The following is a 27476-nucleotide window of genomic DNA, read 5'->3' as shown; positions in this document are numbered from 1 at the left end:
AATGACTGTAAACTGCAGACATATGCTGTAAATAACGTTTACGTTTGTTTTAACGTTTGTTCTTGTTTTTGTCAAAATAATCAAAATTTACAGTATTTGACTATATTTTGGAAGAAAAGTACATTACTGCTAGAGTTTGGCTGTATTTTTACCGCAATTTATTACAGTGTGTGTATCACTGGAATTTTCCAATACTGGTATTGGAAGAACCCAAGTTTCTTTCTCTAAGCCCTCATATGCTTGAAGTCTGGGTTTTGATCCACCTGCGAGTCCTCGAGCTCCTGTGGCAGACCTTTTAGAGATGTACAAAAGTATTTTCTTTTTACCAGTTTCCCTAAAATACTTTGAGATTACAGCGCTGCAGCACGATTTTGAAGCTCTGCTGATTTAAATTTGAGCTGAAATCCACCCTCTAACCACATGCTGCCATTTCACATCCAAAGTAATAAGAGTCTGGAGCCAAAACAAATAAATGTGCTGCTGTCCAAATCCTTCAGGAGCTCACTCATTTTCACATGCTAACCAGTACGTATCACACTTCCTCTGTCACTCTGCTCCTCGGCGTCCACGGGGGAGTCTGTCTGCTTGTGACACATTTGCAACTGATACCGTCCCTTTCCTTGAATTTGACCAGCGTGTTTGGATTGTTCTCTGCCAGAGGCTTTCTGGCTGAGTGCATTTTCCACTCCCTCCTGCCCATTCTCCATCTCCACGCTGAAAAGCCTCTCATGTATGCGCAGAGGATCAAATTAAAAGCACACAATTATCCGTCTCAGCGATCAGGGGACTTTGACCCCGTCACAACTGAAGACAGGCACGTAAACCAAACAATGTGAGGAGCGACGGCTCACTTCTGATCACCGCAGATAGCTTGGAGTGGGTGTGATGCACAAACAGACGCACTTCAAGTGGCTGTGTCTTCGACACACCCTTTCTTTTAATGGATTTATTAACCACTCTCATTTGTTCACCTCACTGGGCCCTGCTGTGTGTACTGAGTGTCTGTGTGTTTGTTCTGCCAGCCAGATTGAGTTTCAACTCTTTTCCCCTCTCTTCCAGAAATCATCTTAAAATGCTTCTGCACAAAGTAAGAATCTTGTTACTGAACAACTACATGGTTGTGTGTGAGCCCTCAGGATTTTAAGGTCAAGTGAGAACGACCTCCATCCCTGAGAAGAGATGGCAGCTTTACGATAGTGTGCGCTACAAACACTAAAACTAGGCTTCATGTTTAGCCATGGTTTTTAATATTTAAATACAATGTGCAAAAGCAAAGAGGCTGCATTTGTTTTAAAAAGTTCGCCTTATATTGCGGTCGACACAATTGGATGCTCTCACACACATGAAGCAATCAGCTGCCGGGCAAGTTGTGTTCAACCATAAATGTTTAAAGAGATTAAAACCAGTTACATGCAGGATGAAAAGGGCTCTATTACCAACAGCTGGTGCAGAAGATAAAGTAAATGGGTATACTGAAATGAAAGGGCTCACTTTTAACGTGCTTCATTTCTGCTTCTCACATGCTTCACACAAAGACACCAGTTTATCCATGCATGGATCAGTAGCTCTGATGCTCCATGATCAAACATGGAGTATCAGAATACATAATAACAGGGCACCAGCATTACTGTCAAACTGACAAATGAGAACTTGTAGCAGTTAAAACAGAAAATACAAAGATAAAGTGGATAGATTATTTACCGTTATGCACTTTTCAAGATTTAAGACAAGGTTTAGTTTTTTTTAGACAATTTTGTAGATACTACACAAAATTTATGTTAACCAGCAAAACCAATCAGTTGCTAGTCCTACATGAAGCCATCTTCTTGTAAAATCCAAAAATGCAATGCACTGGAACTTTGGTTAACCTCATTCAATGCTCCTTTTTGCCCCCTGAGGCTGGAGGGCAGAAAACACCCACTGGAGCTACAGTCTGCAGTCTTACTCATAGGCCGTTTTCACACACCTAGTTTAGAACTGTTGTGAGCATTTCAACCAAAAATAAATTGGTTCTTAATGTAAAAAGTTAGTTCCTGGCTTGAATCAAAAAATAGCAGGTTTTCCTTGAGAACCAAAGTTGGCGTGTCATATTCTACAACATGTCGTGGATTGTGTAACGCTCACTGTCGATGACATCCTTGACTACGGTGGTTCTGCTCAAAACTGGAGGAAACACAGGCTGTTTCACTAGATAGTACCAAAGCTCCAAGAGTCTTGGAATCCAAGAACTGGAGCCCAGAAAAGGTTTGAAGCGAAGCTTGACGTTCACTCATTCGCTGCAGTGAGTGAAAGGGATGTCAGTCGACAAAATTTTGCCTTTATCGTGGGACAATATCATGGGTGCAACCAGACAAGTCAAATGACAAAGGACTGTTCCAAGTTATCAATAAAGAAACCGTCTACCCCAAAATGAAAAATACACATTTTCTCCTGGCCTGTAGTGCTATTTATCCATCTAGATAGTTCTAGTATGAGTTGCAGAGTTATGGAGATATCAACCGTGGAGATGTCTGCCTTCTCTCAAATATGATGAGATTAAATGGCACAAGTCCTGTGCCGCCCCAAGCACCAAAAAATGCATGTGAAAAATTCAAAACCAGTGTCTCTTTCCAAAAATCATGACCCAGTTACTCTTGACCTTGTTGTAAGCAGCTATTTTCTCTCTATTATCAAGAAGGCAGTTCCAGTATATTCTACCTGCAGAAAGAAAGTAGTTCCTACATGAAATCCTTGCATACAATAGTCCATCTTCTACCTTCTCTTCTCCCCCCTCTGTCTCTTTCTCTCATACACACTTGCCACAGCAGAGCTGTGCATCGCAGCATCTGTGTCACTCATGCTGCCTGCATTTTGTCGGTCTGCATCCAGCTCACACTGAAGCTGCTGTCTGTCTCTGTCAGAAAGACGGTGGTTTAACAGACAATGGAGGCAAAGGGTGGGAAAGGAGTCTGTGGCTGTCTGTTTGTCAGAGACACAGACAGGGAAAAGCAGGCGCGCAACACATGAATCCACCTAAAGAAGCAGTAACTTGAGCACAAGATTGACACAGACCGATGAAACACCAGCTGCACAAATGAATATACATTTAGACATTTGTGAACAGTCAAATACAAATTTTGCCATTTGATTACCATGGCAACAAACAAAGCTTTGAAGCATTCGGTGCAGCCCGATCATTTTCATTAGCATGTTAGCATTTGCTAATTAGCACTGAACATAAAATATAGCTGAGGCACTGGGAATTTGGATGTCATTATGCAAATGATATTTTGTATGTGCTGTATTTGGCATTTGACAAACTGAAGTTTTACCTGATGATGATATCAAATTTAGGGATAACCAAAGGGAGACCATCGCAATCCATCCAGTGTTTGCTGAGATATTTTATTTCGGACCAAAGCAGTGGACCATCCAAAAACCAAGGATCACGTTCCTTTACCATGAGTGTGACTCTCATTACGGTCATCGTAGTATGTAAGGCAATAATTGTGCACAGCTAAAACATGTAATATCTGTAATATTAATGAGCACAGGCAGAATTCCAGTCATTAATGGACTGGCTGCAGTTTAAGTGAATTGGTAACTCTACACAGCCCATGCAGGCAATATATTTGTCTGTCTATTTATAGCCCTGTAAAAGACTGACGACCTGTCCATGGCGTACCCTGCCACTCACCCAGTGCATGCTGGGATAGGCTGCTGTCCCCCACAGTTAACGATGTATTCAATAACCATTAGTGCTTATTTAACCTGCTACTTTTCCCCCGTCAGCACAGCACAGGTCCTCGTGCCTGTCTACTGCACGTCCAAACACTGTCAGTCAATTATATTTTTCTGTCCTTGTTTTAATTCTTCTGCCACAACCTTAAAATTACTTTTATTCAGTTAAAAATCTGTGACATTGAATGCTGGTTTTGCGATTCTTGCAAATAACTAGGATGCCCGGGAAAGTGGAAACAGCAAATCAGAAGGACGGTGGGGCAGAGAAACCTGTTTCGGGGATATAGAAGCTTACTCTAGCAGAAATAATAACAAATAATACTGATGTACCCGCAAAGTTAATAGCTTAGTGACCTGCTGTGTGTAATCATTTCTCAAAATGACCAAATAATAATATCTTATCAGTCATTCCCTGACTGGGCTGTCCTAGCTTGCGGTTAGTGAGTTTCCTCAACAATTCTGTGTTTGTGTGTGTGATTAGGATTCAGAATATTGATAAACAGGCAAAGTGTTCTGCCTCAACCCAGATTCAATAATTACATAATCAGGATTACTCTGTCTGGAACTTTTTAAAGATTTTAATAAACATCATCTTTGGCAAGTAGAAGAGGTCTAATCCACCTCCGCCATGGACATTGATCAAATTTTTTAATCATTTAGGAAATTTATTTACTTTTCAATAGCCTGAAAACGCTGCTATAACTCACACACACGGAGTGCTGGCCTCTACCCAAGCAGTTTTGTTGCTTGTCAATATGTATTTATTACAGTCGGTTCTGTGGGGAGGGCAGGGGAACTTTATGGCTGGTGCTTTCTGTTCTGTGCTGGGCAAAAATATTTCTTTTCATTCCTTTCAACCTAAAGTCTGGAAGCTTTCAGAATACATACATCTGCTCCTGAAGTTCCCTCTGTAAAAGCCACTTATACACATTCACATTCCTTAGTGACCACTGCTCAGATATTTGTGTAAAAAAGAAGTACTGATTGAACTTTTTTACTCAAGTAAAAGTTAAAAAAGTACAGGCTCTGGAATGTATTAAATATATAAAAGTAAAAAGTAGCCCTCTGAATGACATTTCTACCAGCTGTTCCTGTGCAAAAGTTAACTGAACCTCACCTTTTCTCAGTTGAGTCTCGTTTGCTTGTCGTTTTTGACTTGTTACATTTTTTATGTCAATTCTGTCTTCTTACGTCTTCTTATGTCTTTTCTGTCATTTTTGTGTTGTTATGTATTTTACGTTGCTTGCATCTTGTTGCATTTTTTACGACATTTTGGTCTTGTTACATATTTTAGTCATTCATGTCTTTTTACATCTTTTATGTTGTTTTTGTCTCATTATGTCTATTGTATGGTTTTCTTCTTGTTACGTCTTTTACATCATTTCCGTCTCGTTAGGTCCGTCGTGTTTGACATGCTTTTATGGCTACACCAAAGAAGAAAAAATCTGTCCACAAAATAAATACTCAAGTAAAGTACAGATACCTGAAAAATTTACTTCAGTACAGTAACAGTATTTGTACTTTGTAACGTCCCATCCTTGTCTACTAAAACCTAATTACCTAATACTTTGCACTGTGTATTTGCACTTCTGGACACATTAATGCTCTGTTCCGCCTGCACACCTGATAATGATATAGCTGAATAGCTGGCCATCCACTTCAGCCTGCAACAATAGGAACACTGTGTCTTTACCCATACACCCATGTACTGTTATTTATATCCTGTCCCCTGCTGCTGTGACAACCCAAATTCCCCACGGGGGTCATTACAGTTTCTTCTGATCTAGTCTAATCTAAAGCACTATTGATATTGATGACTATTCTCTGGCAAAATGTACTCTCTCACTCTCTCTATCTGCCCCCTGTGTTAAAATACATCATTATAATTGATCAACCTGATCTCTTCAGTCAGCATATACAAAATAACACAGAAGGGTGCTGTTCCAGTGGGTCGGGGGGAGAGGAAAAAGTCAACAAAACCGAACGCAACAACAAGCCCTGGAGCAAACTGGGCAACTTCGCCTATAGGTGGCAGCTGTTAAAACTAAGCAAACATGGTGTTATATATTTACATTATTAATCAGATCACCCACAAAAATCACTCAAAATCAGCAAGTAGAGGGGCGCAGAAACAGCTGTTTATGGTTTGCAGGTCTGTCTCTCACTGGCTGCCTTTTAACTTCACTTGTTTCCCTTCTGTCTATGGATTCCACACAGTGGGGGGAAATGGAATTAGCGGTGAAAGTTCTATTTAAAACCACCAAAACGGAACACGTTCTTCATTTATTGATCTCCTCCGCTTATGCACAGCACAGAACCTACACAACCATTCTGCTGCAGAACAACACCTTCTCCAAATATAGGCAGTTCACAGTTCGCATACTCCGTTTTTACTCCGCTTGAAGATCGAATCATTACTAAAGCGTATGGAGGCACAGAGGAGGTACCAGATCCAATCAAATAGGTGCCAGTCCCAATGTGGGAGATCCCGGATCACGTTCTGGCAGGATCCCCTTTGCATATGACCACATCCATAGTCAGGTCATCTTTTTTGTCATGGAAACAACAAAAAACACACAAGATTGTGATACAGTTGCAGGTTTAGGAAACTATCAGGATTTGGGTTAAATAAGTATGTTAAGTTATGTTACTTACATAAATCTGCTACATCTACTTACGGACATATATTAAAACAAGTCCACGATGACTTTTGGTTTGGCACAGGACATGGACAGGCTCATTTACGAATGAAAATTGAATCTGTTTCAAACGATGTAACTGTCACTGCCCACACCAGCGTGGATGTTAATCGATACATCCACTAGAGGGCACACCCATGGTATTTGGACTCATCTGCTCTCCTGAAGTTAACGGGAAGAATTGGCGGATCACCTGCAATTTGAAAGCATGAAGTCGTTTTATTGGAACACAGTTTGAAGAAACCGGACTGAACTGATGAACAGAAGCAGACAGAAAAAGTCAATTAGTAAAAGTGGTCCAGTTAACATCATCAACAACAGTTGCTTCTTTACCATTTACATTTGTACAGAGGTTTTCTGGTTTATTGTGATTTAGCAAGAAGTCAGTCAACTCATTTGTTCCAAACAGCTCTTACACTGCTGTTTCAACACAAAGCCATTATAGGCAGAGTTTATTTGCATTAACATTTATGAGCAAGGCTAATGCAAATCAATTGGGCTGAAAATGATTGCCGAGAAATATATATTTATATATATATATATATATATATATGTATATGTATATTTGAGTGATATTCCACTCAAGCAAAACATCTGAACACAACTTGAAAGCTCAGTCCCCCGGGACTCCAAATCTTCTCCATGTTCTGATTAGATTTCAGCAGATCTGTACCCTCACATCCCCGGAGAACTATCAGTCATCTTCTCCACGCAGCAGAGTGCTTCCTTTGTGGTCACAGTGGAAGAAGTATTTTTTAAAATATCAAGTATTACTGGACATAGTTTCAGTTAATGGCAGACAGACTACTCTAGCTGCAAATGTTTACTAATGCAAATGCTTCTATGGTAACAGCAGAAGGATTTTCTAATACTTAAAGTCAATGGGGCTCCCTCTTCATGTGTTGAGAGGCTGTTCAGCTGGGTGTGCTTGCAGCTCCACAGGGAGGAGCAATTAGAGCAAGAACAGCTGAAGCATTTTTCTGTTAGCAGTAAGTAACCACAGGATTGGAGAAATACATAATTTATCCTCTTTTACTCTCTGTTTTGTAAGTTCTCAATTAATTCTGTCTCCAAATGACAATTATGCACCATTCTGCTAAATAATATGGAGGAACGTTAAGATACCTGTGGTGGCAAAGCCCCAGCAGGTGATCTAACCATTTCACCAATGCTGAACTCCACAAGCCTTTGGTGTCTCCAAATTGTTAAACTTTCGAAATCTTAAACCTGGTCTGTGATGCATAGTTTCCTTGTTTGTTCATATTCAGACACAGACTAGTCTGGCTCACCAGAGTGGGTGTAAACCTGCCATTGGATGACTTGTTTTAGTCATGGCAAAGTTCAGAGTCTCTGGGAAACAACAACCACCTCCAAATAGCAACCTAAATGCTGAAAATGGCAAAATAGCACCTGGGACGCTAATGGCATGAACATAAACAAGCTAGCAGTTGTTATGTAGTGTATGTGAAGCCAGACACTTTCTCCAGTGCTGAGCACTTTGGAGATAATCTGGCTATATGAGACTAGACACAAACCAATGCAGGCACCAGACACTCTTGTCATTTTTGGCTACCAAAGTCTTGTATCAACAATTACTTATTTCTGCATTAAACACTGACCACTAGGGGGCAGAAAGAGTCCAAAACAAACTCAGTTACACAGTCCTCAAAAACCAGGAGACTCTTGAGGGGCCGCTACAGCCTGCAACACTTCTTCTCGACCGACGTAAACATGAGCTGAAGCTTTTATTCAGTCTTCAAGGCTATTTTTCCACAATACATGCAAAAACATGAGGTTGGTGTGAAGTAAAAAGGCCCTGAAAATGCATTTTATCCATATTTTGGAATGAAGGTGGGGCAGAGTGTGGTCTCTAGTCCAATAGACTTTACCTTCACTTCATCTTGCAGCTGGTAAGCAAGACACAAGGACTTCTTGAACTTTTTCTGCAGTTTGTACACTGTACTGTAAATTTACTGCCAATAAACAACATCACTGCTCAACTTTAATCCCTCTGTTCTGATAACCCACACCTGTCTGATCTGAGTGCAGCCATAGCACACTTTTTTCCTTTCTCTTTTGCTCATCCACACCCACTATGTACACACACACACACACACACACACACACACACACACACACACACACACACACACACACTACAGTGATTATGCATCATGTTGATGGAAAACAGAAAAGGAATATTCACACATAACAAAGGAAATCTGCATATAGCACAGAAGAAGCTCAAGCTCATTTGCTGCTGGACATTTTGAAATGCACGCCACTTCAGTGTGGCATGAACGTTGTTGTCACGTGAGCGTGATGCTGACATGATGTTCTGCAGTCTAGACAAAGGGTTAACCTAACACTACCTGGTGATTCAATCAAATATATATGGATGTCTGGGTATGGATGTGTTGGGTCATTTATCCATTTAGACAGGGGAAGACTGACGGGGCATGACGGCTGACCAATCAACCTTAATTTATCAAGGTGTTGCAAATGCTCGGATTCAGGCAGGGACATGACTATAAAAAGGGTTTGTTAATATGAAAGGAATGCATATGAGCTTGTCAAAATTGTAAACCAAACACCTGTCAGATTGTGTTGGCATCCAAACAACTTTCAGTTTTCAATCCCTGAAAAACAGGTGCAGCCTTGATGTTTTGTGAAGTACCTGTATGTGCTGGTCTGGTTTAGTATACTGAGTTATTTGATTCAACGTAATTTAAAAACTTGAAATTACCGCCTTGTGGTTGTATGACTCCTCTAAGTAGTCAAGTTGCAATTTACATCCATGGTTGTCAAGACTTATACTTGTAATATATACAAAAAAGTCTTTGAAGGAGTGAAAGGTCGATACAAACAGATCGTCATTTGATCCGTGAACGTCACCTGAAGACCATGTCTACATCACGATTGGCCACTGCAGCATGACATCTGGTTCTCCAAAAGTTGACTCTGTTTCAACTTTGAGATGACTGGCCTTTTCACTGCAACACAGACTGAATGTGACCTTAAGTGTATATTTTAAATAGAAGTTATCATGTTATCACTTGATTAAAATGTACAATTACTCTAAAGAGACATGCTGTCCCATCACCACAGTTTCAAGGTGGGCACCAATTCTAAATATGCAAAATGTGGTCAGAAGCCCCCCTTTCATTCTTGAATTATGGCATTAAATAATGGCAGGAAATGTGGTTTTGCAGAAAATGATGATGTCACAGTGAAGCTGACCTGACCTGGATATAAAACGTCATCAATTCATCATTACATATTCGTGTGAAATTTTGTCATAATTAGTGTATTAATTCTTAAGGTGTGGCCTTCTAAATCTAATAAGTTAATCTTTGAGCCCAAGTGGACGTTTGTGCCAAGTTTGAAGAAATTCTCTCAAGGTGTTCCTGAGATGTTGCATTCACTAGAATGGCTATGAGAGGTATTGATATTGCTAAATGTGGGTTTAAATCGCAAAAACAAATCCCATCCAAACAGCCACTGGCCACTAAGCCACTAAACATCACTAATTTACTGGTCTCAGCTCAGCTCAAATATAGTCTTTGGTGGACTTTGGTGTATTTTGCAACTAAAATTTGAGACAGTGTGAGTAAATTTTTCATCTACTCGCGCATGTGCGACCAGTAAATTTGCCGGGTTTTTTTGTTTTGATTTTTTAAATATTTTTTATTGCTGACAAACTTCTGCTCCACACTCCAGCCCAGTAGTTGACAGTAATGCACAAATGAGCTGGTTTGCATTGCTATCATTTCATTACATTCATTACAGCGCATTTCTCCTCTGTGACGGGCGGGTCTCCCCCCTCGCTCCTCTCTCACAGCACACACCGATGCACCAGTACACACACACACACACACTCAGAGAGCAGAGGAGAGAGAGTTTCTGACCGTTACAGTAAAAAAAACAACAACAAACAAACAAAAATTGTAAATGGATGACCAGTGGTTCCCCAACTGTTCACCCTGCCAAGCAAAAATATCGGTGTTTTTTAAACGAACCGTACGTGGCGAGGTGGGAAGCACAGGTAGCTGTGTGGCCAGTGTTAGCCAAAATGAGAGCATCTCTCCCAGCCCCGACCACAGCACTTGTTAATCTCCTGTTCCTGTTAACGTCGCCATGACTAGACCCAAACACACCTGTTCCAGCCTTCCACCGAAGCACGCAGTAAAAAGCTGCAGACGGGTCACCACCGTCAGTCTGGCTTTGATCCAGCATGGCTGTCAGACTGTAGATACTCCGCATGGCTGTACAAGAGCGAACTTAGTGAGTGAATTGATTAATGAAGATGGATGGATGGATGGATGGCAGGCATGGCACCAGGATTTTAACTTTGGGTGGGTCAAGGTAACTTCGGTTGGGCCTTTTAATTACAAAAGTTAACACTATTTCCAACTGGTAATCTCACTTTAACAAAAATCACTGGTATCATACTGTGGATGGCGACGAGCACTTCCAGTTGATTATGACACTTTTAAAATCTTTTGAACAGTTTCAACCTGCAGTTTATATTTATTTCAAGTGGCACAGGATATCTCCTTATCTATGTTTTCACTATGGATCAAGTAGATCAGTATATCAGTTCGTTAAGAAAACTGTCACTTTATTCCTTTTAATGCATTTTCATTTGATCTGGCTGGATTACTCTTTAAATTGATTGTAAGGAGAGAGAGAAACGAAGCGACAGAATGATGGGTGAGCTACAATGACTTTTAACAGGAGAGAGAGCGTGCTGCGATTTCATAAACTTAATTATCTGTGCTGTGAAGGTAATCTGAAGACAATCAAGTCAGACAGCAACATTCAGCTCTACGTCCTGTATTGTCTACATTTTATAGACGTTGTAGTTTTGATGAAAAATGCATTTGCATGTATAAAATAAAACAATGATAAGCTTTCCTCAGTACACCGGTCATTATTCCTGCTGAACAACCGCCATAGTGTGACGTGCGTGCGCAAGCGTAACATATCTGGTGCGACGAATTATGGCCCACTGTGATTGGTCCATTGGTCTAATTCCAGCCCAGGCCCCCACCCCCCTCCCAAAGCAAAAAAGCTGGGGGAAACACTGTGATATAATATAATACAGTGAAAATGAGAGGAAATGTTAATATTTACTTTGCAAGTTGATTTCAGTGTGCGCTCCTAAATTTTCTGCTTGCGCTCCTAAAATTTTAAATTAGGGGCCAGTGTGCTCTTAGAAAAAAAGTTAGTCTGGAGCCCTGCTTCATGGGATTGTTTTTGTTAAAGAACAAACAGGGCATATTTTAGGATCAACAACATGAAACTTAAATTAATGAATAAACAAAATATTATGCTAAAATTATGTTACAGTGCAGTTGGGCAGCTTTGACAGAGACTATTTTAATTGACATTACCTACTCATCTGCTTTTTGTAAAGTAGCATATTAATATTTACAGCAGCTGTTTGACAACCCATTTTTATATTGTATTATATTTCCATACAAATATGTTGGGACTCGTCCTATCTCTGTACGTCATCTATCACTTTTAGAAACTGAGAGGAGAGAAGGTAAAGACGGTGATAAAGTTCTAGCATAAAGCATAAATATTCCCATGTGGATTTACAGTTTGTACTTGGAAAGAAACCGCTCCTCGCTTCACCCGAAATTATTCACAGAACACTGAATGAGAAACACAAATCATCTCCACCATGATGGATTGCACATTTCTCTGAGTATGAACAGCAGTATTTCTAACTCACAGTCAGGAGGGATGAGTGATGTGCACCTCCTATTTTCAGCATAGACTGAGACAAAATTCTCTCTATTTTCCAACAGCATTTGCACACATTTCTCTTCCACACGTGCACACCCTGTGAGCTCTGGCTCCCCGTTCCCCTGTGATGATATATGGCTGGGGTAGGGGTGTACTTTAAAGTGGCTGGGATTTACATCAGAATGGAGTGTATAGGGCTCTGAGGCATGAGCCGAGTCACTGAAAGGTTAGATTCACAGCCCGGGCTCTCGCAGGAGATAAATGGGACGAGAACACAGTTTTCAAAGATGCTTATGTGAACAGAGTAAGCAATTCTGAGGGAAGAAATTGACAAAACACTTGAGATGTTTAATCCCCTATTCATCCCGAAAGTGTGGAAGAGGGACCATGAAATGTGAAATGCAATATAGCTTCATTTTTTTTCCTTTTTGCTTGTGTGTGTGTGTGTGTGTGTGTGTGTGTGTGTGTGTGTGTGTGTATGTGAGGGAGAGGGGGGGTATAAAAAGGTCTCCCAGCCACTGAATGCCTCTCTAAGAGCCACATTAGATTAGACAGCCAGGCTAAGTGCTTTCCATAGCAGGCGGCTCCTTAAAAACTTCTGGTTTCTGCCTGAACTCGCTCCAGCTCGAGTGACCAAGTGCATAAAGATGTCTGCTTCCTGGGTTTAGGTTGCACTGCCCTGCTGCTTTACGGCGCAATTTCATTTGGGCCAGAATCCACAAGTCTGACGGCTTCATAACATGATTTCATTTACTGGAAAATAAAAATGTTGAGAAGCTTTGTGTGTCTTACATGTCTATGTGAATGTGGAAGGAGTCACACATGGACCTACACAGGATTAGCTATCACCTAACTCAGCTGTTCCCCTCAAAGCACTTTAGCACCTTTCAGCTCACTGTTTTGGTGTTCTGGCCTGCAACTTCACTGTTCTGGTTCATTCTCATTGTCCTCATAGCATTGAAAAAGCGGTACAGACCAAGCCAAGTATGATGGTCATAGAAAGTTGCCGATATTGGTGGTCCAACAATTGTAGTGTAATGTCATGTAACTTAATGCTGTCACCATCCAGAGATCTGTGGGGAAGTTATACTCTGTTACATGTCTATAAGCACCGACTTGAGTTGAACATTGGGGGTTCAAAAAATGTCGGCCTATATAACATTAAGATGTGATGTGGTGAGGGGTAAGGATTAATATTTTCCCAAAAAATGGGCACACTATCCCAGTGTATGTGGGTTCCAAACCTGATCACTTTAGTGTTCCATCTGGTGGTATTCGTAACTGTTATCGAGGCACATGAATGCATCAACATTATGATCAATACAGTATAAACTGTACATGCTACGTGCGGCTTGACCTTCGCTGCGACTGCATACAAGGATGAAACGCCAAGTTCAACCTGTGATCTGTTGCTGTCTGACCGAACAGCCTTATGGAACATATATTTTACAATTCTTTATATTTTAAACAAACAAAATTTGTTAAATCAAGTCATTTGGTGTTTTCAGCTTCATGATATTGAGCTGAGACAGATTCTACATTCCTCTTTGCATTCAGAGGCTGCAGCTGAGCGCAGCAGAGGGGTCGCACCATGCGCACTTCTATGTTCAACATAGTATGATCACTCAAAGTTAAAATGTAGTCCTCCGAAAAAGTCTCCCAGTCACTTGGTGTGAGGCTTCGATTGGATTCTTCAGGAGATTCTGGCGTCTTTCTTCAGAGAGGGGAGCTTTTTGCCACAGCCAACTGCTGAAGGTAAATCTATCATAATATATTTCACCCAGATGTGTTTTGGATAAACTATAAATCCAGTCTTCTTGAAACTTCGGGCTTTCATCTGGAATCGGGTCTGAGATTCCAAATGTCGCAACAGACCTCAGTCCAGCACATTTTATCCCTCCAGCACAGCGCACAATTTTCATCTTCTTTGTTTCACGTTTTAAAGTATTTTCACACAAAGCTGGTGACAGACATTGTGTTGTGTCTAATTCAGATGGCAGAGCCACAAGTTACTGTATTAAGTGTATTAATGATCAGAGGTGTTTGAATCCATGGCACTTTGTGATTGTTGACTAATTAATTAAAGCGCTCAGTGTGCTCATCTGGTAACACATAAGAGCAACAAAACACACACTACCCAGCATGAAAATTAAATCTTGAGAATAATATTTATTTTTTTTGCTGTGCCTCAAGATTGGGGGGTCGCTGCACCCCCAGTTTCAACTTAGGGAGGGCATAAAACCCGACCCCCTCTGTAGATGGCACCACATGTCACGTCACTATCAATCTTTTGCTGATGTGTTTTGGGTAAACCAATGTGCCGTTTTAGGACAACTCAGGAAAATACCATCCAGAGCTGGACACAAATATATTGCAAATTTCAACCAAAGTATGAGTAAATCAGCGAAGGAACATTTGAATAACGCTTGATCCATCTACTATCATGTGATTATCAGGAGCTGGTTTATCAAGATAGGCAGTAGTGGCATCAGTTCTCCAGTCATTATACTGTTGCAGACGGAGCGGGCGTATTAATGTGAGGAAGTTTCCATCAGATGGAACAATCATGGATGTATTACAGAGCTATGGGGGAGATGAGGAGACTATCAGAGCGGAAAAAGCTGATCAGTGATGTGAGTTCAAAGTTTGCTACAGCAGATCTTATTCAAAGGTGTTTCCATCTCAAATTAAACACATGAACTCTTTTTCAAAGAACAAAAACACCTCAAGCGAGTGTAAAAAACTTAACTCAATCAACCTGCTATCAACCTGCTCTGTGCAAATAAGCAACTGTTTGCTAACATATTAGCTGTAATAAATTAAAAGGTGATTTTATGTCAGAGTTGTTTTCAAAGCTTGTTTCCATTTCCCCAAACTGGCCAAAAAATCAGTTATTCCAGGTTTAAATTAATAATACGCTAATATAATTCATGTAATTAAAATGCTCTAAGTAAATGTATTAGTCAAAGCAGGAGCTCTAAAATGCAAATTTAGTGGTATTTAAAAGCTAACAAGTCAAGATAGATTGAGGTAGGTTTAGTATAATAAGGCAGTGTGACCAACATAGAGAGCTGCTGCCTGCATGATGCCAGACTGGAGCCATAACCAAAGCCTGAAAAACATTATACATAACAAATACACAATATATTATAATATCGAAATGGGTATCTGAGGAAATGATCATTTCATTAGTTTCATTAGCATAGGGAGGATCTGTGCAGATGTAAATGGCTGGCTATCAAAGCTAATGGATATTAGGAAGCTGTGTAATGGAGGAGGATGAGTGGGCGGACTCGACTGAAAGAGATGTGGTAATTAGCGAAGGCAATTCACCAAGTTGAGCTGGATTCAGGAGAGTGTTCAGCTACTGAAATGCTTTGCTTGACATTAGAATGAATGAGGACAATACAGGAAGCAAAGCCCACTCACAGAGCACATACATAAGTTTTCAGAGCAAGGCCAAACTTTTCTCCTAACATGGTAATGAGAAGAGAAGACGCTCTGCAGCCAATTCTGCCTGACACCTCGGGACACACCGTGACTGCAGTGCTGAGAACATATTGGTAAGGAATCGTGGGGTGCAATCACACCTGTGAGAAAGTTTGCTTTTTCTCTTTTTTTGTGATCAATATTCATTTATTTGCATGCAGATCAATTACCAGCTACCCAGAGGCTGTAAACAAAAGTGCACTCACAATACTTTTTAACAAAGTAATGTTTTTTAGTAGTGTGTCACCTCATATTAACAGATTTTATTTTAATTTACTATCTGAAGTGTTTGTAGCATATAGGTCTGGGGATTTATTGAATATATTCACTATATATTCACATATCAATTACTGTGCAATACAGTATAAGAGACAGTGTGTTTAAAGTCCCTGTTGTTGTAACATCACTGCAGCATCGTCCTGTACTCTTCACAGCTGGCCCAGACTGTAATACTAGCTAGTTAGCAGTTACAAGTCATTATGATTTTTTTTATGCCATCACAAGAGAAAACATGATCAGTCATCTGATTGCGTACTCTACCCATGGTTTCTTGCTGCGCACCTCCAAATCCTGTTTGGGAAACCTTGTTAGATTTTCTTAAATTGTCTTTAGCCTGACTCATAGCTGCTAGCTGGAGACTCACACAGGTTAATCACAAGTCCAGCTTCCTTAAAGGGGAAGACTCACTTGGAAACACACAGGTGCAGTGAGGAGGCTGTGGGTGTACTAACCAGTGGTGGAAAAAGTACGAAAGGTCCATCACTTAGTTTGTCTATCACAATAACCACAATTTTGAAATGCCACGCAATTGGCAAGACAAACGCAGGGGATGGAAAGCAGCACTTCAGTGAGTATGTTTCGGCATCTTTTAAATTTCCTTACGTTTTACCCTTTATTTCGTAGATTAAACTTCTGAACTGTTGCACGGCTAATGTGGCCACTCCCAAACTGAGGTAATGTTGGACTAATGTTGTAATATTGAGGGACAGTTAAGAGAAACTGTGGGAATGTTGAACGTCATTTGAAGCAAACTAAATAACAAGAGTAATAGATCGGATGGTGGTTACCTTTATTGTTATACAGAAGCCGTCCGGTTCTGCTCTGTGATCCTCGTTGTTGGTGTGTGCGCCTGTGTTACTGCTGTTTGGGAATTTACTAGACAGAAACGCCCCGACGTGGTCAAAATAAAGGAATTCATTCGCTTGGAAACATTGTGTATGTATGACAAGCTACCAGCAGGGAGCTCGTTACTATAAAGTTGCTGGCTGGGCAGTGAGGTGAAGCCCTAATGATGCCAACTTCAATGACTACAGAGGAAATTTCATGACGGTGACAGCCCTATTACCTAAGTAAAGTATTAATACCTGCTACACTGTGGAAAACACTCCACTACAAGTAAAAGTTCTGCATTATAAACCTTACAACGGTTACTAAGATATGCATAATAACAATAACAACATTTACTTTAATTATTCATTGTCAAGAAAAATGGTTCCTGTCTGTGTTTTACAGTTATGATATTTGTTGCGTTTTACTGCTGTACATGTTTAAGGTTAAGCTAATTTTAACTATTTTGCATGCTGTTGGGTAGTTTGATCTACAGCAATACATCATATTCTACAAGATCATCATATGTTTGCATTATTTAACAACTTGCGTTTATTTTAGAGAAAAGGTATGCTGTGATATATATCTTACAATATCAAGATATTATTTATAAGCTATACTGCTCGGCTTTAGTGATATATGATACGCAAAGAAGTGGCAGATTGTGGTTTGCCTCCCTTCATTATGTAATGCAAAGTTTTACAAGAATGACAGCCACCTCATTATACCCATAAACCCTTGCGTTTTTGGGTTTGGCTCCCATGGCTGGTTCAGGTTAGGTTCTTTCTCCTAATGAATTCCTCACTCACGGAGGAGGAGCTCACTTTTTCAGGCATTTCTGGATGGTTAATTGGTGCCAGAACGACACTGGTTTCAGCTGTCCGGAGTTTGAAACACAGTGCGTCCTTAATCACACCTGTCGCTCTTCTGATTCAAATGATTAAAACTGCCGATCTGCACAGGCGTGTAATGAGAAACGCTGCTTAATTAGAGATAAGACAGGACTATGTTGAAGCTGATAGCCGTTCATCTTTCACCCACTTTGTTTTCCTGATTGATTTTCCCTTTGAAGCTCACGCACTTCATGCTAACATCCCCCTCCCAGCTCGCAGCCTGCTGATGAAGACGTATCTTTGACAGACGGAGAAGCTGCGGGGCTCTTCTTTAATCATACTATGGTCTGCTCATGTCATTCAAGAGGGGAATTAGTGTGATACAAAGGCGCTCTGGAGCCAGATCTCTAAGGCTTTCTGAAATCGCTGCGGCAAAGGCGGACATGAAAAGGCTCGGGAAGAAGACGTCGTCAGCTTTAATATGCTTTTTTGCCCCACTTGTCACAGGCTGTGGCAACATGTGTAGTTAGTGGGAACAAAAGCCTGAGGTAGAAATATTTCTCTTCCTGCAAGATGAAAGCTTAACGCAGCAACAAGTGGATGTGCTCTCCTCTCACTTTCAGACCTAATTAGAGACCAAAGACTGTACTTTATGAGTGTCATCATACAGGCTCCAGCTTTGGGATATTATCAGCTGTTTTATTCTTCATTTATCTGCCCTAGTTTTGTTGTCTTGTCACATTAACATCAGAACGTATCTCATATCTCATCATTAGTACGATTAGTTTTGCGTGCTGATCAGCGCAAGACATCTACAGCGATATAGTGGGTTGCCACATACTGTTGATGAGACCAGGTTCTGGTCCCCATTGGCACAACGGTACCAAATCTGGAAACCTCACTTTGATGACAAGTTAATTCTGCCAACTGCTGCCATCTGAGCCATTTTCTTGCTAGATTTGGTTACTTATTAGACCCTTGTGACTTCTCTTCAAAAAAGAGCCAAACAACAAAACTAGTAACTTTTTGGACAACAACACTTGAAAAAGCCAACCAGAGACATGAAAAAGTTGAGGATGTGCATATCAGTGTTCCGAACAACCAATGGACCCACCAGGCTATTATTTTTTGGGCACATTTATTATTATATGCTCAAGGACCTGTCATGGTAGCAGTGATTCACAATTTTTGAAAAGTCTGTTTCACTGACTGCTCTGTTTTATACCAAGTGCCAACTCCTCACTCCTCATAGACAGTTGGGGCTGCAAATCATCAACAACTGCTAGGCTAAAAACAAGGCTTAACATCTTGTCTGCTGTAGGCATTTTGGTCTTTGTCTTGGCTCAGAAACTGACATCCATTGAAAAAGTTTTGTCCGGAGCATCTGCAGATCAAATCCATACCCCATATATTGTGATCCACTTGGCTGGATTGGACATGAATAAATCTTCTCTGACATTCTGACTGTACCTTATTGGCCAGTGCTGTATGAAGCCGCTATGCATCAACACAGTCGCTATATTGGTGAGGTCTGCTCATAAACAAATAACACTGTCTATTGAGAGATGCAGACTTCATTACGAGAAAACTTACATCTTGAATCTGAGAAATTGAACATGATAGTCATTTATTGAAATTAAATTCAGTTACCAGAGACAATCTAATTAGTTCTATGCCAAAACATTAAACATCTGAATAGACACAACTTCCACTGTAACATGCAGTCTGCAAACTATGAATAGAATAGAAGAGAATAGAACAGAACAGAATAGAATAGAATAGAACAGATCTATGAACATCAAGGATAACCTATTTAGAATTTCAGCTTTTGTGAGTTTCTTCAAAAATCTACTGTGTTGTTGTAAAGCCACCTGGATGCTTGAACTTTGCTAAAACCTTACCGAAATGTTATTAAGTAACAATGTTTTTTCAGTTTGGTGACCACAAGATGCTTAATTACAATACCATTACACTTCTCTATACATCTTAAAGAAAACTGAGACTATACAACAAAAACTTTTGTGAATCTCCATTGCATCTGACAGTTGTGGCATTGCAGTAGGTGCTTCACCATTTGATGCCTTGACGAGATCTGCACCCTACTGAGTGCAATCTTCAAGTTTAACACTATTTTAATGTTTAACTTGTATTAGTTTCATTTAACATTTTATGTACACAAATGTATGACAGGAAATTCAATCCAGGCTGCATAAAAAGTTTGTGAGATAGGATACAGTAGTAGCTTGAATACCAAAAACAGCCAATGAAAAAACTGGTTGAAGTTTACGCTAAATTCACTAATTTCCATGACACTATTTAAGATACAATTTAAAGTTTTGTTTTTGAGCAACTATAACAACTTTCCATTGAAAATAGTTGACTGGTCACTGCACCCTGCTGTGCTTTGCCAAGAAATAGTTCAAGCACAAAAGTTCCTAAAAAAAACACAATTTGTAATTTTCAAATTTCTCTCTGTGGGGATTAAACAAATGGGATTCAGTTTGTTAATTATAACTTTTGAGTTGTTTCCAGGCATTTCTTTCAATTTGTGGACAGAACCAGGTTGTTTCCCCTTTGTCTCCAGTCTTAATGCTAGGCTAAGCTACCCAGCTCTGTTAATGCACAGACATGAGATTGATATTGATCTTCTCATCTAACTCTGAGAAAGAAGGCGAATATGTGTATTTCACCAAAATGTTCCACTTCAGGAGTAATACGTTTTCTCTTGTTTTCCATGATAAAATGTTGGTGTATTCACAATATCGTTGTACTGCAATTGTTACATCAACGATACTTTCCCAAATGCCATGGACAGTCCAGTCTACATAGCTGTTAAAATAAAAATCTCAAATGGAGCGTCAAAATGAACATGACACACAGTATAAAACGTCCCTTTAAGGCTCTGATGTGTTTACTGGTCAGCTGGTCTAGATAAGGCTTGGGTAAACAAGCCTTTAAGTGTACAGATTAAGACTTCATGGCTACAATTTGCATAATCATCATCTTATATAACAATAATGAGCTTACTTCATATTCATTTGAGCTTATTTCATATTCATTTTTGGAAGCAGGTCAAGAAAAACCAACATGGATGCATGGGGAGAATATCTTTGGGATTTTGCAAAGCCCAAACCCAGAGAGACTATCCATTTAAAGATTTGTAAATGTAGCTACAGCTTTTTTTTTCTGATCTTCATGTTGTGTATGCATTGTCAGTTACTGCATACATTTGGGAGAGCATGGATCTCATGTTGCTATGAAGGAATGCATGCTGCAGAAGCAGTGAGGGGCTTCGCGATAATCTGGTATTCAAGTGAATGGAGAGGAAGCCTCGTTTGTCCCTGAGCCTTCGCCTCTGTCTCTGTCACGATGATTTACAATAAAGCCCAGGAAGACTCTGTATGTGGGCTGCTGCATCAACATAATCTGAATTCTACTGTAGCCGCTGCAAAGCATTCCCTGAGGCTGTCTTAAAAAAAAATACAGGAATCCTGAGACTGGAGTTCCTTCAGATTATAGTTATGTGTGTTATATAATGTCATAACTATGGTGTTCATCATGAAAATCTGTTCAGCATGTGATAGTTTTAATATTTGTTCTGCAGTGAGATGCCACAGAGAGCACACCATTTTACTCCATGGGAGCCAGCATATTTTTTATTATACTACTGTCTGTTTTTTTTTTTTTCCCTATCGGCAAGCCTTACCTTCAAAATTCAGAGACCCCTTGCTTTGGAACTAGTGAATGGCCATGGCTGCAAAATGATTCTGATGCTGACTGCAGCTGCATTTGCTGAATGAAACGATTCCAGTTCAATAAATGTGACTTCATTCAAGAAGCCATGTATAGGAAAGCAGATATGAGTTTGGATTTTTTGGATAATTTAAATTTAAATTGAATCTGTGAACAAGTAAGGCAAAGAAAGTTTGAGTGGGTGAGCATAAGACTGTCATTACACTGTGATAACCATGTCATGTCTTTTGTCTTATGCGCACCCCTTCAAATAAAGTGTTACTGAAAGTTCTTACTAATTAGTGAACTCACCCTCTCCTCCTCCTCTCTGAGGTCTGGCATGGTGCTGACACACAGCGTCACAGCGGTAATGGCTACAAATAACACTGACAAACAGGCGAAGATCTTCCCCGGCAGGCCAGAGTGGGGGTTCTCCACCATGTCCCTCAGTCTTCGCATGCAGCCCCCCGTCTGAGGGTCTTCCGGAGGCCCCACTCCGGGAGGCTGCTGGCTCTCCTCGCATGACTGCGGCGTGGTGAGCTCGGCGTCCTCCTCCTCCAGCCTCTGCTGCTCCTTGTATTCCTCCTGCCTGAGCCGCAGCTTCCTGAGGCAGCACCAGTCCAGGTTGTTCTCCTCGACCCCCCAGTACAGCAGCTCCTCCTGGAAGGACAGAGCGCACATCTCCCTCAGGAGACGCAGCTTCCCCGCTGCTAAGAAAGTGACAATTGTGCGGAAAGCCAACGGGCTTCGGTCAAAGAAATACTCATTGCGGCTGCCGTCATAGTCGTCGCACACGTCCATGATCTCGGCCTCGTTGCTGCAGCTACGCAGCTTGCCAAGCCGTGTCAGGGGGAACTCATCCAGCGTGGACCAGGGGATGCGATACTTGATGCCCCCAACGTTAATAATGGCCGCCCCGTCAGCCAGGCCAATCTCATCTCCGTCCTGTTGGCGAGGCTGAGGCTGGAGCAGGAGCTGGGCTCGCTTGTAGAACAAACCCTTCTTGGAGCTGACCTCCTGCGGGTTCTCCACACGGTTAAAGCGGAAGGTGGTGAACTGGTGTTCAGTGCTGCCTGCCAGGAAGGCTACCTCCTGGTACATTATTGCTGCTCTGTTGGGGGACCCTGTCCTGAGCTATGCGATGGGAGGGGGGCTTCACAGGGTAGGTGAGGTGACAGGAAGTTTGTCACCCATTCAGCAGTACAGCATGTTTCTGTAGGACAAAAAGACAAGTCAACAATTACATTTATTCAGTCTCTTTACCAGACATGTGGACTTCACATAACTTCAGTCACATAACTTGGACTGAAGTCACAAATTTGATGACTTTAGACTAGACTTGACAAAATCAAAAAATCAAAAAAGGTTCTTTGAACCAATATGACAACATCCAATCAACTCGCAGGAGGGAACAATGAAATTTGACATTTGAAGTTGCACAACAAACACTAAGTCAAGGCCCTGTTGTTGTTATTACATTTGATGAAAAACATAGTATGATTTGTTAAGGACTTGACACTCGAAGTTTAGGATTTGAGACTTGGCAGTCTTGATTTGGGACTTGATTCAGGACTTCCCTGTCTTGACTTGGAACTTGAGTGCAAAGACTTGCAACTTACTTTTGATTTGCAAATCAATGACTTGGTCCAGACTCTGGCCAGACACTTTTTATGCTTGCAGGGCTCCCATCTTTTTATCTCTACTCTATCAAACATTCCAGACAAGTCAGTCCATGAAAGGACTAATTGCGTCAGTGTGCCTCAGACAAAGTGCTTATTGGATGGAACAATGTCTAATATTCCCTCCGCTCTAAGATGTTCAAAATAAGGAGGCTGCATCTGACATTATTTGTAACTTCAGAAACCAATAATTTGACGTGTGTGCCCACATTACATAGTGTGTGGAGGTGAGAAACTAAGCAGGGCTTGAGTCTTCCTCTCAAACTCTCACTTCTTATTGCTGTGTCTTCGCCCTCTCTTACAGCCTGGTTACAATGTTGGTAAGCCAAATTCATTAAATCGCCGCAATTAGTGCATTTGTTCATGGAGGCAAAGTACAACTACAAAAATTTCTACCAGTTTCTACAATTTCGTTTACCAGTAAATCACCTTAATGGTGGTGTGCTTTGAGAGAATGGGGAGCACAAATGTAGGAAGCTATCTTGCCCCACTGACTTTCATTTAACCAGAGTATAAACTGTTCCACAATCATGGAATAGAAAATTATCACAAAATCAGAAATTGGTACAAATATATCTTATGGATACACTGTATGAACGTTTTGTCCTGTTTGCAACCAAGCGGAGGATCCTGCAGTTATAAAACACAGCTAGCCCTGTCTGTGGTCACTATGTCACCAAGCCTCTAGAACTAAATATTTTGTGCAGGTGTTTTGTTGCTGTTTCACTTTGTAGGGTGTGATCATGCCTTTAAATCACAGGATTTTTTTTTTGGTCTGAAATGTGACCATTCAAAACAACTACACACCCTTGTTCCTTCAGACGTGGTTGGACGTCATGTCGTACAAACTGGTTTGTTTTGAGCATATCTCAGCCTTAACTGTGACTTAAGTTGCATATCATCAGGCAGAGACAGGAGGAAAAGTGTAAATTCTATTAAACTGATCCAAAGAATCTTAACATCATGGCTTGTACCTTTTTTTCATGGACTTGAACAGAACACAGTTAAAGATGACCCACGAGTTAAAAAAAGTCTCAACAACTTCTCTGGAGCCTGATTGCAATCTAAGCTCAAAGAAAGGCAACTCAATGTCAAATTGCAGCCTGAACCCGATGCAGAGAGATTAATAATGTTGTTTTTCTATTTACCGCTTCACCAGGCTCTGGAATGAGACAAATTAAAGCACTGTACAACAAACTGTGAAAAAAATCAGCACCATAATGTTGATGTAATCACAGCACAATGAGCCAGATAGGAACTCATGTGAAGTAAATATACTGTATAACCAAGGTTTAACATGTGTGGTAATGATTTATTCATTTTACATTTTATATGAACATACATATGTATAATTTAAACCTGTCAGCATGAAAAAGAGTCTATAGTTTGAAGATCAAATGGACAGCAACTGGAAGCATTTTTGACTATATGGTGAATCTGTCCACCAAATGGAATTCATAACATGTACAGCCATGTAAAGTAACTAAATCCACAAGGTTATGTTTTCTATACTGATGTGGTACTAAGGACCTCTATGATAAAGTTTTCTGTGTAATTTATTCTGCTGTCGGTGGAGAAAACATTTCAGGGACAACAACGGCAACTAAGGAAAATTTATTAAAGGAACAAGGACAATGGGAGAAAATTCACAGGAAGATGAAAATGATTTCTCCACAGATGTACTTAATGGCTCTGTCGGAGTGGAATAAAAGAGAGAAAAGGAATATGGTAGAATAATCACAATCATCACAGTGGCCGTGCCATCAGTGTGTCAATGTGACATGTAGTTGTAAAGTACTTTGAGTGGTTGATAGAGAAAAGCGCTATATAAAATGCAGTCCATTTACCAGTCCATTTATGATGTACATGCTCATATATTTATTTAATTTATGGACATCATGCATTTTATATGTAGAAAGTCTGTTATGTCCGGTTTCTGGTGATTTGGGGTTTACATGCTCCTCTAGAGCAGTGGTTCCCAAAGCAGTTTCCGAGTTGTTATATCATGTGTGTGTTTTTTAAAGGGATAGTTTGTGTCTTTTGAAGTGGAGTAAGGTATTTACTGTTTGGGAACCACTGGTCTAGAGGCTGAGGAAACACTGTCTCTCAGGTTCAACCTTTCCAAACAAGGTTTGATAGAATCAAATAAGAGCTAAATCAGAAAAGGTGATGATCAAGCAAAAAAACAAAAACAAAAGGCTACTCTGACTCGTTTTTTGACTCGTAAAAGTTTCTGCTGAATCTTGCAAAAGCGGCTGTTTCTGCTGAATCTGAGCCGTGTCATAACTCCCTGGTCGAAAAGTAAAGCGTGCCACTCTGTGTCTCGTTTCACATCTAAAAGCTATTTAGATTCAATTACACATTTCTGAAGCCATGCCGTCTTAACAAGCTGAGACATTTCTTGTTTTATTTAACATGGGCACCTGGATACACAATCCAGAGAACACAGGCTGCACGAATAGCCTCATGCCAGTGATGCTTTACTCAGTAAGACTGACTGGACTGTACTGAACCTCAGGCAGTGGAGCCGATGGAGGGAGGCCGGGCACATCATCACAACAAATTAAGAGTGGGACCCCTCTAGCTATCCTCAGAGTTTGCTCTTCTATTGTGAGGCCAATCATTTTGAAACAGGCCACTCTCTCCAAGAGAGGGGGGTCAGAGCGCGTCACCTCTACAGCGACTCAGCAAAGTGCTTCTGACAGGAGCAGTTTATTGAGCATGACACTGCACCCAGGGGTGGCTTCAGGAGCGCAGAAAGAATGAATTCAAGTAATAGGAGGAGCTCCACATAGGGGTAACATGTCAAATAAGGTTTACTGAATCACGGAAATGGTACATTTGATCAAGTCCAAGATTAGGCCACTTCCAGCAGTGGACTAAAAAGGTGGACTTGGTTCAGTCCTCACTGAAGGAACTGCTTGACGTTTTGAGAAATTTGTTGAAAGCATAAAGATTAGAAAGAAGGCGAGACAGTTGACCTGGCTCTGTCCAAAAGTAAGAAAATACACCTACCAGCACCTCTAAAGCTTATATTATCTAACATCTAATTTATTTAATTGATACAAAAAGTGTAAAAAAGTTGTAGTTTTACGACAGTAGTTGCACCTCAGAAAGCTGTTAAATCTGGATTATACTCCCAAACAGATGCATATAGAAAAAGCTGCAGATGTAGTAGTTCTGTTTAGACTATACTATCTGGAGTCCACTTGGAGGATGCATTCTACACATGCACAGCAGATCAATGTATGCAGGATAGGGGCCGCATGGACAGGTGAAGTCTGAATAATACTGTTGTGTGAAGAGACGAAAAGGTATAATCCAGGCTTTAGTCAACTAAAAGGCTCATTTATGCTTAACGTTAGATACGCTACATTCATCTGTATTTTGCACATTTTTTGAAAGCTAACGGATACAGTCTAAACAGGGTAGTACCATCAGTAGCCATGGGGGGGGCTGTGTAGTCAATTGTTCAAGCAAAAACATGACCACAGGACGCAACAAAGAAGTTTTCATGTCACAGTATATTTAATGGCAATTCAGACCAACGCTGTCTCTGCTTTTGCATCTTTTCCAGGAGGTTTATTATTGTAACCTTCTCCAGCATCGTTATTGACTCTTCTTCTTTTAGGTGATTGGACTCTGAGTGGCGCCCTCTAGTGAATGTATTGCTTAGAACACATGGGAGTACATGGGCAGTGATGGTTACATTGTTTGAAATAGACATATCTATTTTCGTATGTAAAGGGAGCCTTTGGAAGTGCTGGCAGGTGGACTGTTTTAGCCTTAGGACAGAGCGAGGCTAGCTGTCTCCAGTTTTATGCTAAGCTAAGCTACCATCTCCTAGCTGTAGCTTCATATTTACAGTGCAATTTATTGCAAATGTTTATTGAAAATCACATCAGATTCAGTTCTTTTAAAATGAGTTCGTACTTCATGCAAAGTCTGATAAATTGCCGCATGTGATGTCACTTGAGTCAGCATCGGTTAGGGCTAAAGAATCTGGAAAAAAATTGGGGTGTGGAGTTGAACAGGCTTACCAGACCCCTGCAGTTTGTGCCTCTGTTTAAGGCTAGCGACTCGAAGCTTCATTAGGCACTACTAGCATATGGTCAAGTTGCATTGTGGGTAATGTTGTAGGCACCGGATTTTGACATGGAAGAAAAATGCACAGGTGCAACAGGAGCATGTGGAAACTGTCAACCAAGTAGTTTATAGTCCTGAGAAGAGACTGGACAAAATGAAAGAAAACACCTGAGTAGGAGGGTGGTGGGTTTGTTGAATCTTTGAATCTCAAAACTTACGTGTACTTATGTCTTCTCAGTACAATTTGCAAAACAAGTATATTAGTCATACATATATTACTTCTTCCTGTTTCACAATTTAGAGGCAGTTGTTTAGAGGACTGTGCAATCGTACAGTAGTTTGGGAGTTTGAGAAAAAGTGTACTGAATATCCTA

General features: G+C 40.6%; 1 protein-coding gene across 1 annotated transcript in view; it reads right to left on the bottom strand.

The window, feature by feature from the left end:
• Nucleotides 1–27476, bottom strand: part of kcng2 (potassium voltage-gated channel, subfamily G, member 2) — a 40732-nt gene that overhangs the window by 6292 nt on the left and 6964 nt on the right. The window contains exon 2 of the mRNA XM_084738798.1: nt 21650–22550. Coding sequence (XP_084594924.1) covers nt 21650–22438 — 789 coding nt within the window. The 5' untranslated portion in view covers nt 22439–22550. The remainder of the gene's footprint in view (nt 1–21649; nt 22551–27476) is intronic.

This window comes from Lutjanus erythropterus, chromosome 16 (genome assembly GCF_056507025.1).
Source record: "Lutjanus erythropterus isolate fLutEry1 chromosome 16, fLutEry1.hap2, whole genome shotgun sequence".
In the NCBI taxonomy this organism is placed as follows: Eukaryota; Metazoa; Chordata; class Actinopteri; order Lutjaniformes; family Lutjanidae; genus Lutjanus; species Lutjanus erythropterus.
Note: the sequence above shows the minus strand (reverse complement) of the source record. Positions and strands in the feature narration are given on the sequence as shown.